Source organism: Monopterus albus, unplaced genomic scaffold (genome assembly GCF_001952655.1).
Source record: "Monopterus albus unplaced genomic scaffold, M_albus_1.0 scaffold65.1, whole genome shotgun sequence".
In the NCBI taxonomy this organism is placed as follows: Eukaryota; Metazoa; Chordata; class Actinopteri; order Synbranchiformes; family Synbranchidae; genus Monopterus; species Monopterus albus.
The window spans coordinates 2,925,523-2,937,651 of NW_018127945.1; the positions used below are offsets into that span (position 1 = coordinate 2,925,523).

At 40.1% G+C, this 12,129-nt stretch overlaps 1 protein-coding gene across 1 annotated transcript in view; it reads right to left on the reverse strand.

Moving 5' to 3' along the window:
• mbtps1 (membrane-bound transcription factor peptidase, site 1) overlaps nucleotides 1-12,129 on the reverse strand; it is a 37,515-nt gene that overhangs the window by 19,809 nt on the left and 5,577 nt on the right. The window contains exons 3-10 of the mRNA XM_020604299.1: nucleotides 9,728-9,991; nucleotides 7,536-7,751; nucleotides 7,255-7,365; nucleotides 6,880-6,989; nucleotides 5,391-5,507; nucleotides 4,664-4,731; nucleotides 3,279-3,381; nucleotides 2,251-2,402 (exon numbers count right to left, since the gene is read on the reverse strand). Of these exons, the coding sequence (XP_020459955.1) occupies nucleotides 2,251-2,402; nucleotides 3,279-3,381; nucleotides 4,664-4,731; nucleotides 5,391-5,507; nucleotides 6,880-6,989; nucleotides 7,255-7,365; nucleotides 7,536-7,751; nucleotides 9,728-9,991 (1,141 nt within the window). The remainder of the gene's footprint in view (nucleotides 1-2,250; nucleotides 2,403-3,278; nucleotides 3,382-4,663; nucleotides 4,732-5,390; nucleotides 5,508-6,879; nucleotides 6,990-7,254; nucleotides 7,366-7,535; nucleotides 7,752-9,727; nucleotides 9,992-12,129) is intronic.

Genomic DNA, 12,129 nt, shown 5'->3' on the forward strand with positions numbered 1-12,129 from the left:
AAATTTGAAGTTTTTAAAAGAAGCCATTTTCGGTTTCGTTTCGGTTTTCGGCCAAGTGCATCCTAAATTTTCGGTTTCGGTTTCGGCCCAGAATTTTCATTTCGGTGCATCACTACAAAGCATGTTTGTCTCTTTAGTGCATATGTGTCAAACTAAAGGCCCGTGGGCCACATCCAGCCTGGCATACAATTATATCCGGCCTGCGAGATAATTTTAGGAGGCAGAGGTTGGGTTAGAGGTTATTCATGATTTATGCATGTGCATGTCCACTGAGGTCAAGTGAAGTCATTTTCGTCATCTTCCCAGGTTTGCAAGGGTCCGCGCAGACTCTGTGGACATTTATATATCTTTTTTTTAATGGCCCAGCAATACGAAGCACCGATAACACACAGACTACAAATCCCATAATGCAGCTCAACAACTACCTTACCGAACTATAGGCCACCTTTGATCATTCCCGCATCAATTACATCAGATTAATCAAGTGTCTGTTGATGTATGCAACCCTAATTTCAAGTCAAAGCTAGCCCCCAACAAGAGAAAAGTTGATTCTGAAAACAGAGCCTTTCAAAACCGGTGGGAGGCTGAGTATATGTTTACTGACATTGCCGGTAAACCCGTGTGTCTTATTTGTGGAGCTAATGTGGCTGTAATTACACCTGTACAGATTCAGATGGAGAGGATACAGTTGCAGTGTAATGGGACACTAAAGGCAAAGTACGACACTGTGGGGCCCGCACAGTTCACTCGCTTCATTCCTGAAGCAATGCCCTAGTTCCGTCTACATGCGGCTAAAACCTTGTGTATGTTTGGTAGCACATATCTGTGTGAGAAGCTATTCTCTGTGATGAAGATTAACAAAACATCACACAGGAGTTGTCTCATTGATGAACACCTGCAGTCCATCCTGAGAATCTTTTCATATTTTGAATTAGAAAATATTTTAAGTTATTTTAAGTTTAAGTTTATTTATTTTGGAATAATATTGTATCCTCTCTGTTTCGATTCATATTTATATTCAAAAAATGTTTAGTTTTAGTCTGTGCAATAAATTTTTATCCTGTTCGGCCCACAACCTAAAGTGTGCTTTGAGTTTTAGCCCCCTGTGCGATTGAGTTTGACACCCCTGCTTTAATGTGTATCTGTGAGTCTGCTGGTATCAGACTCCTCAGCAGTGAATTCAGAACAGTACTGGCGGGTAGAAGAGGGATGAACTGGTGTGTGGGTGTGTGTGTCCTGATATTACTTATGTTGTGGGGACATAAATCTGTTTACACACCGTGGGCTCTCAACATCCTTATGGGGACAAAAAGCAAGTCCCTAAAATGTCAATGATTATATTTTAAAGTGATGACTTGGTTTAAGGAGGGCCGAGGGTTAGGCATGTTGTGGTTATGGTTAAGTTTAGGGTAAGTCTCGAGGAAATGAATTTAAGTCACTATAACATCCCCTGAAGTGATGGAAACACAGTGTGTGTGATTCTCCCGGGAGAGGGGAGAGGTGGCTGTTGTCAACAAGGATGGTATAATGTTTAACTCAGTAACATGAGATTTCAAATGAGCTCAGTTGGCATTTTGCAACAAGAGGGCATTCAGACTGAGAAGAACACAATAGGTTAATCAGTGACTCACCTACCTCTGGGACACATTTCACTGATTGTTCATGCACAATTAGGGAACAAGAGGAAATTAAACCCGAAAAGCTTCGGCATTATAGTACCCATGTCCTCTGATATCAAACTCCTTTATATGTCAATGGTAACAGCACTCTCACCTGGACATTTTCACTGGGACTGTTATCACTTAAGCCACAACACAAGAGCCTTTAATGTCTCTGCAAAGTTTTGAGCCATTCTGGGCAATAGTTTTTTTAGACTGGGCCAAAGTGGTGGACCAACAGATTAACACTGCCTTCTCCAGAACCACGCTGCTAGCTTGGCTATTTCTTAAAGGAAGGCACCATAATCAGCCATGACTCAAGTATTGTTTCGACATTATTATCAAAAAACTTAAGGTGAAACCTAGTCCTAAAGTTGTAATGTCCTGGCATAATAATAAAATCAAATCACCAATACAACAAACAATGTAAGGAAAGTACACCTAAAAATGACCTACTAAATAACATAGATAAACATACATTTGAATGAGAATCTAATGAAAATCCAACAGTTTAAAATTCTTGCATAAAAAGATCAAACCCCAGACACTAAGAGGAAAGAGCACAGATTATGATTATGATACTGATACTGACCTGGCCAGAAGTGTGACAGCACCAGCCACCACAGGAGAAGCCACACTGGTGCCAGACAGAGAGCGGCAGCCTTCTTTCATCCCTGATCCGCGAACGCCAGAACCGTAGGTGACGATGTCAGGCTTCACTCTGCCATAGCCCCCTGGCAGCTCCTGCACACAGATGGGATATGGATACAGAAGACCATTTAAAGACTGAGAATGGCTGAAAGAAGTTCAATGTGGCTGCAAGGCTGAGTGGATGGATGAAGGACATCAAACATGAAGCATTACAGAACTTCACCTGAGCAAACAGTTTGTCCCTTCACAAATCTTGTGCCACTTGAGCTTCTCTGCTACCTCATACATGTTTACACACAAAACATATGTTTTGGTTGTGTGATTATGCCTACACAATGATGTCATGCTCTGTTCAGAGAGGCAACTAAAGTCCAATGCACGATTGTCTCCAAGCTCTGAAGGACATATGGGCAACTCACAAGAAAGGGGCTGACTGAATACATGATGCCTGACAGTAGCACATACGGTACAGAAACAGAAGACAGTGACTGAGTAAAAAGTAAAAATGTCTAGAAAAGCAAGGGAGAGAGTTTAATGTTTTTAATGCATTCAAGCTGGAAAGCTGAGTGGCTTAGTGAAGGACTCTTCATGGTTGGCTGGAAAGAGATTGAACTCTTAAGCAGATCCCACAGCAGATGTCTGCCTTAGGCTACAACAGATAAAAAAAAAAAAAAAAAAAAAAAAAAAAAAAAAAAAAAAAAAAAAAAAAGCGGTGTGTGTGCACTTGTATGGCCAGCAGTGTGAGGACCAGTCTGAATTTTATACCATGGGGTTTTAAGGCTCGGGTTATAGTTAGGTTAGGGTAAGGATTGCAGTTAGGCATGTAGCTGTGATGCATTACGTTAATGACTGTCGCCGATCCTACGGTTGGAGGACGACCTCCTTTACCCCCCCTAGAATCTCTGGACTAGATGTCTGCTCTAAAACTGACTCTAAAACTGCATGGTGCGTGTCCCTGCAGTAACTCACCCAGGTGGTCATGCCTCTGGAGGAAAACCTGGCAATGTTGTCCTCGAAGTCAATGCCTCCAACCCCGATCACATCCATCTGATCTGCTGGATTGTTCAAGGTACTGCCAAAAAAATTTACTTTAGTTTACTTTGCAAGACTTATAGGCCCATTTCACAATTTCATATCTACACTACCACATGAAAGTGTGATGAGAGCAGGGTAAAAAAAAACAACAGTTGACCATGGGGTCATTTGGATAAAGTGGTCAAAATGGTACAAGGAAAGTAATTGTGCAATTAAACAAGATTTCATTAAACACCTGATAAAGTTTTCTTCAACCAGAACAAAATATCCCTTTGAACTAATAACGAACTGATGGTTAATGCTGCAAGACTTAGAAACTATGTAGTTTTTGCTAAACAATAAAAGTTTGACACCGTGGCTACAAGTGACAATTATTAGAAAATGCTGCTACATCTTTGCTTAGACTGCTGCCCCCGCGACCCGGCCCCGGATAAGCGGAAGAAAATGGATGGATGGATGGATGCTACTGTTTAGCATTTAGCTTAAGTGCTCAACTATTGTAGCAGTAGTAGAAAAGAGTCAAAGTCAATAAACCAACTCCGTAATATTTACTATAGAGCAGCATTTACCTAACCTTTGCTAACATTAGCCATAAGCTACCATTCATACCCCACCAAGTAAAACTTCAGCACCACAGCTCCTGAGTGTTAAATTGAGCGCTGGTGCCTTTTGTAGCTTATAAATTTAACTTCTCAGTCATAAGAGAAATAATCTGCTATATGTTCTTTCAAAATCTACATCTCCCTTTAACTGATCTGAGACAGTTAACAGCAATATTGTAGTCAAGTCACTAAACCTTGAGTCCGAGTCAAGTCCCCAGTGTTTGAGTCAACAAAGACTAATCCATGTCGAGCCTGAATCGAGTCCAAGTTGCCCGAGTCAGAGTCATAATGAAACACAACAGACACAATGTTCTAATGGTATTGCATCACCATACTGTTCAGCAGTTTGTTACTTAAAAATCATTTATAGAAAGGCAGAGTGTATGTTTCGATGGAATTCTGTCGGAAACAGCTGGTGCGGGTGAACGGGTTTTAATATCAATATCTTAGGCCAAATTATTATAGCTTATTATAAAAAATTTAAAAAAAGTCAGAGTCTGTGTCTCCAACTTCTGAGTGCAAACGCAGTCAATGCTCAAGTCCGAGTCCAAGTCACGAGAGGACTCAAGTATTACAGCACTGGTTAACTGAAACTAGCAGCAGAAGACAACTTGTTTCTTAGGTGGTACTGCAAATACACAGATGATAGTGGTCCCTCAGAAGGTTTTATTTATGAGTATGAATGCAATTGTTTGGAAGTTGAAGTGATCAGCACACCCATACAGAGGTCCATCATTGCCAATAGCGGAGACCATGATCACTTTGTTAGCAGTCAGCTCCCAAACCTGTCAATTAAACAAGAAAATGAAATGAGAAAAAAAAAACAATTTTCCCTGTGACTTATTGAATGATGTTTTTAAACAAGCCAACTGTATAAAAATACAATGGGAGGAAGGAGACAACATCATATAGTCACTGCTTTGGATTTACTTCAAGTGCAGGCGACCGGATAGCGTTAGCCCCTGGCTTAAAAAAGTTTCCACAGGGACGGGTCTTGCTGTTACTACTGGTTACCTGGCTGCTCCTTTCACACACTGCACTTAAATCCTAATAATATTTTGATCCGCATTAGCATACAATTCACAATAAATGCTGTAAATACAGAAAGCATTTAGGCTGTCAGGTTTTAACATCTAAATTGTTTAATGTATCAGACAACATGTTTCTGTGCTCATCCAAACACTTCAAATAGCCGAGTTCCAATGCTGCCATACATGTACCTGTGCAGCTGGTCTGACCTGTTTTCCCTGGTATTTTGCAGTTCATTAAGAGATTAGGATTAGCATGCAAATTAGAGGGAGGAATGGAGGTTTGGTAATTATTTTTATGCCTAAACAAAGATCAAAACATCTGCCGGAAGTTCTCATGAACATGGATAAATTTCAGTCAAATTTGGCCAAATGCTACTATGTGACTATATCATTCTTGTGTGCGGCTCTCTCACCTTATCAACAAAGGGGTGGTCCATAAAGTCAGGTCCCCCGATGCTGAGGTTAAGAACATCAATCTTCTTCAGGATGGCATAGTTGAAAGCATCCAGGAACCATGAGGTATATGACACCTGGGAGGTGAGGTGACACAAACACATCACATACTCCAACACAGCCCAAATAATTTTATCTTATTTAAGATAGATTTTGATAAATTGACTTGTGAAGAAGGTTTGCCATGGTCTAAGTATTATCAGTGTTTCCGGTCAATTAATTTTTGGGTCAGACAGTATAACTACTGTGCATGACGCTGCACTGGAGCACTTAATAGGCCAATTGACATACATTGAAGAAGTTGCAATTCATAACATTTGAATAAACAAATGAATTATGAAGTTTAGAAGAAATAAAATAGATGGTCTGACGATAACATCTGAAGGAAAAGAGTTAAATGTAAAAATTGATACCATTCTCACACAAGGGTTATGTGCAACACACAATAACAAATGAGTGGTCTCTTCCAAAATTACAAAGAATGAATGATGACTGAATTGTTCTTGTGACTATGCTTTTATCTTTAAAAACAAAGAGCCACTGTTTTCTCTTGCTTTTACCGATGCCTAGAAATAACGCGATAACAAGGTCAGTATATCATTTGACTACAGCGGCAAATACAAACAGCAGAAATATGCAGAGACTACAGCCATCAAAAAGTTCTGTGTGAAATTTCTTCAGGAAAATAAACAAAAATAAGGTGCAGTGCAAACTCTGCCAGGTTAAGTTAGTATATCATAAATCAACAACAACAACTCTGCACAGCCGTTTAAAGGCGAGGCCCCTAGCAGAAAGTGGGGCACGGTCCACAGATGGTCAATGGTCAGTGGCTATAGCTTTGTCACCCAAAGAAGGAAGTTTGATGATCGACATGCAGAGCAAATAACAGCCCTCATCACAAAGATGACAGCTATGCCACCCATTAGTTTCCTTGAGGGGGAGGGTTTTAAAAGTTTAACACAATTTGTTCAACTGGAACATATGGTCCCATCAAGAATGATTGGCAACGGCTAAAGGAGTACAGTAATGGGGTGATGATGTGATTATGATGGTAACATATGATTTTGAAAGACTGTGATCTATCCATTTATTATTTTTTCTGTACATTTTCTCCATCTATTTGAACTATATGTGGCCAGCTGGCCAGACGTTTCCTTGTAGGAAGAAAAGTATTATGCTGTTGATATATGATGTAAAGGTGTCTTGTAATCCCATGAGGAATGGGCTATGAAATGGCATGACACTTAACATGTGACCATTTCTTGGAAAGCAGCAGCAAATTTCCCACAATGTCACCAAAACAAATGATCAACTTCTTTAGCATATATTTCTTTTGTTAAGCTTTCTCTTATTCCTTCATCAACACTTTTAACCACCTTGTGTAGATTATTCCGATACTCCTGCTGGACTAAAGCATAAAGTTAAGATGAGCATATGTACTGTACGTACCTGGTTGTTGGTGAACACTCTGAAGATGTGCAGCTCTGAGTCGGGGGCAAAGCCCTGACACTCCCTCATACTGGCTATCACTCCTGCTACAAACGTACCATGACCCAGGCCTGAAAAACAGTTCATTTTTATCTGTGTCTCTCTCGCTCTCTCACACACACACACAAATTGAGAGTGCTTAAACCAGGCATAAAATGTCTACCATTTCCAATGCAACCTTAGCCCACATGGGCTTCCACCACCTTTCAATACACCACACATATACTACATTTAATATTAGTCCTAATCATCAAAATTATAGTTAGCACACATGCCTTTATCATCTTCAATAACATCAGCCTTTGTCATCAACATCTGTACATTCTTCCTTCTCACCATCATCCAGTGTCTTCTCGTTAGTCCAGTTGGTCCTCTCTTTCACATTCTTAAAATGTGGGTGCTTTTCACTCAGGCCTGTATCAAACACTGCTACTTTCACACCAGAACCTGCAAACAGAGGGGAGATCAAATCATTTAAAGCAAATGTGGTGCACCATTAACTCCCAACAAAAACAGATGCGTCTTTTTTTAATCAGTAACTTTCTTGTATTAGAAGATTTAGTTAAATTCCACCATTTTATGAACTGAAGCAGAGATGTTAACAGTCAGTGTCCTACCAGTGTGGCCCATCTGCCAGAGTACGTCTGCCTGCAGGATCTGGGCCACATGGCGAGGGATGGCTCGCAGCAACCGCCGGCTGGAGTGGCGACCAGTGGCATGCCAAAAACCCAAGCCCAGTGACAGACTGGTGCGTCTGAAAGGGCGGGATGATTGCCATGACTGCCATTTTTGCATCCCACCGGTGGCATCGCAGGGTGCAGCAGGTTCAGGTGCTGCAGGGACAAATAAAAGTCTTAAGAGCAAAGCCAACATGTGATGTCAAATGCCTTTTACATGCAGTACTTGATTACTTTCATTATGGCTAAATCTTTCAGTTTCCTATAAAGTCAGACAGAAAACAGCCTTTTTCATTGACATGCTGTCCACCAGTTCAGCTCCTCTTGGAGACAACACAACTCTGTTAACCCAGTCATGTTTACCATATTCTGATCCCTCATTTCGTTTACTTCTTACTATCCTGCCTCCTGTTTCTCACCCTCCTTCCATATTTTAGCTGTGATGCAAGGCTGATCACACCAGCCTCATTTGAACCCATCTTACCACAGTTTGACACAGTTGAAAAAAACAAATTATCATGAGGTCATTAGCAAACAGCAGCAGAGCACAGCAGGGCATTTTATATCTTTAAAGTAAGGCATCAATTCTGTCATGTTGTTTGTCTCTTACCATTCTGATCCATTAACTACCTCATGAGGCAGCTGCTTCATGGACTCAAATGGATTTAAATAGCACACATACAGCACACATGACCTTGCCACTGTCAGGTATTTCACTGCATAACAGAATCAAGTCTTAACTAGAGAAGCGTACACTCCCATGAGACTGAGTTTTTCTAAACAAATACTCTCAACCTGTGACAGCAAGCTACAAGTCTCCACGCTACAGCCTTAAATGTGCCATTCATTGATGTATTAAATCTATTCAATGCATTCACTTCTAACATCCTTCATGTATTCCTAGTACACGACCACAGATTCAGTTAACAAACTTAACATTTGGTTACTTATTGAGCTGACTGTGACAAGTCGCACACTGCATTATTTCCATTAGCTTCTCCAGACTGCTCAGATTAAACTAAGGTAGTTTAACATTTTACAACATATCAGTTGAGTCAAATTCCTTGTGTGTCCAACACACCTGGCCAATAAAGCTAATTCTGATAGCTAACCCGTGGGATTGCTACCTTGTAACCTTAACAACATGCATCAGTGTTTCTATGACACTGTGCAGACTTAAAATATTTAATGTAACTGTTTTTATTGCATTTGTAAATAAATGAATTGGGCAACATGCCACTCTTAATCAGAATGCTTGGTCCAATAAATGACAATATAAGAATCTGCAAAGGTCTGAGACCAGCATGAAAGCTTCCCTGAGATTACTGAAAATCTCAAAATGCATAAAGATGCAGAATTTATGCATGCAAGCTCCATGTGTCATGACCTTTTAAAGTTCAAATAAATTTTCTGTATCAATTTCTGATTATGAAGGGGCTGAAGATAAGAGGATGTGAATGTTCCTCCTAATAGCAAAAATTCAAAAGAAATATCCTGAAGAGTACAAATATTATTAAAATTAGAACATCACGAGTAATGTCTGAAAGATACTTAACATTTTAAAGACTGAATGAAGTTTCTCAGGGAAAAGTCACAAATCTGAACATTGCCCATTTGTTTGAATGTGGAAAATACTGAATATTAAATGACTAGTAGATGTTTATATGAGCTGAAACACCCACTTATTAAGTATCAGTGTAAATTTAGATCAGTTTCATAGAGATGCAAAAACATTATAGACACAGGCTAACTGTGTCTTAGTCTTTCTAGTGCCAGGAGCACGGCACGCAGCGCTGTCCAGGCAAGCCCCACCACACTTGCTCACCTACTCCCTCCTGGGTCAGCAAACACAGATGTTCTCTGTCCATCCTCCCATCCCCCAACAGCATACACACTGTCTAGCAATACCCACAAGTTGACCTGCACTTCAAATTACAATCTACAATCATTTTTCTCCAAACACAAGGCAGAAAGAAAAGTATCTTCTGACTCAACAATGACACATTCTACGTAGCAGACAAGCAGCTTTCTGTATCTTTCAGTTTTATATTTCTTTAGAGAATAAGCCAAGCTTAGAGACACTGAGATCCCTTTACTTACAAAATAACACCATACAGTATTGCCAGACTTACAGTGTATGTATTTCAGTGAACGGAACACTTTGCGTTGTGGCGTCACCCTCTTGATGTAAGGGTGGTCCTCTAGGGTCAGCAGACTGCTGGGCAAAGCTTGGTGGATGTGGACCAGCTCAAAGTCACTGGGGAAGTCAGAGGCTGGGTTTTCTCTAGGAACGATGTGCCATTCCAGTGCTCCGTTCCCAGCATTTCGCAGGGCACTGCTGATGTACAGGCTGCGAGCTTTTGCTGAGAAATACCCTGTAAATGCTATGATATACTCTGAGGACAGAAAGGTGAGAGGGATAGGTTTTCAAGATCAAGAAAGAGAAAACAAACAAAAAAATCTTTGTTAATTTGCTTTCCAAACAAAAAACTAGTTTTCATTCCTCCAACAGAATTCATCTTATCTGATTGGTGTCCAAATAATTTTAGGACAGAGTCTGGATAGCAAGTTGTGCAAACTACAGTGCCTGAACAGGGTGTGCTATACCCTGAACTCAGCACAGCAACTTTATTGCTGCTATTAAGATTTCATGTAACTGTTTTGAGGCATGACAGTTGTATGCAGTATGATACACAGCAACAAATTATGGACCCTCCCTACACCTCAAACCTCTCATTTAATATTAAAGTATATAAAACCCTGTGATGCTTGATCTTGCGGTATTTTTGAGTTAACATCTGGCCACAGTGCTGGATGGAGAAAAAATAAGGACATGGCAAAGCAAGTTGCCCAATAACTCAATTATCCTGTGAAGATATTTTATTTAACCCTTGTTTAACCAGGGGAAAAAATCTCTTTAGGTCTGAGACTTCTTTTAAAAGGGTGGCCTGGCAAGACAGCAGCTTTTAACTTTCTGAAGAAATACAATAAACGGACAGCATACAGACAAGCAACAATCAAAACTCTAAATAAGAATGTCATGTAAAGGGTAAAAGGGAAAGCATCTTGATATGCACTGGATGAAGGTACAAGTACTGGGGCAAGGAAAAGTACGTGAACTTTTTGGAATTACATGCATTAATGTATAAAGATGTTAAAATATGTTCAGATCTTCATCTAAGGTACAATTATGAATCTCTGAATTGTTGGTTTGCATAACGCTGGAAAACGTTACAATCAATCTAAAACAGTTTAGAGATTCATCAGCCTAAAGTTTGATAAACTGTCTACAAATTGAGACAGTTTAGTGTGTGACTACTATCCACACTCAAAGATATTCACTTGAACAATTTTTGTGTTATTTATGTAACTAATGTGTCTTTTAAGCCGAGAGCTGCCGGAAGAAATTTCATTGTGCTATGCATAATGACAAAGATTCTTGACTTGACTTGAAGATGACTCCAAAGGCATAATTTAAAATGTTTGTGAAGTAAAAACAGAAGCCCAGAGTAACAAGTTAATCCTGAAATGAATCATTAGAGCTGGTTAACATGTCTGCTCATCAATCTACTATACACAAAGCATGGTGTATAGTTACATGAAGCACAATGTTCATGTCCAGACACCATGGAGAAATTCAACTGGGGCTGGGCCAAGGCCTGTGAAGGCTAAATAAGTTGCTGTATCTGTATAGGCCAAGCCCTATGGAGCCCAGTCAGGTACAGCCTGAAAAAAATTACAATGGAGCCAGCCCAAGCTTATTGGGGTATCTTACATAACGGCAGGGTGAAAGTCTGACAGCTGAAGCCCAGTAGAAGTTGGTAATCGAGCAGGACAGTTAATCTAAACATGAAAGAAAATCTATAACAGAATGGGTTCAAACAAATTAGCCTTTTGGAGCAGCCAATCAGAGCCCAGACTTTGACCCAGCAGAGATGCTGTGGAATGAGCTCAGAGAACCGTTCACAGCAGACATCTGACCTGAAGCAGCTCTGTGAGAATGAATGGTTCAACATTCCTCTGAAATGTTGTGCAGGTCTGAGCCACAGCTACAAGAAGCAGCTGTTTGGGGTTAATGCTGCCAAAGGCACTTTGACCAGTTATTAAATCCATGGGTTCAATTCCTTTTTCCACCAGCACTGTGAATAGATGTGTCCAAGAAAGATACGAAAGATTATAATTGTCTGTCATTAGCACCTTTTCTGGCCATTTAAAGTGAACCAAATGGTTCACATTCTTTTCCTTGTCACTGTACCTGTCAAAGGTCTAATAATGACATTTGATATGCATTATCCTGATTGGTTAATTCCACTGATGTGGTGTCACAAATATATAATACAAATGCACATTTTATGGATTCAAGCCAGAAAAGAAACTGAAAAACGAGAAGTCTTTCAATTTTAAAACCCGTTATTCATGATCTCATTCCTAAAGGAATAGTTTGGGAAATATATTTAACTGTTTTCCCGCTGCAAACCAGTGGTTTGCAGCCGAGTGTGAAGTGGCTGGGGGGGGAAACCGACCCTCCAAACCC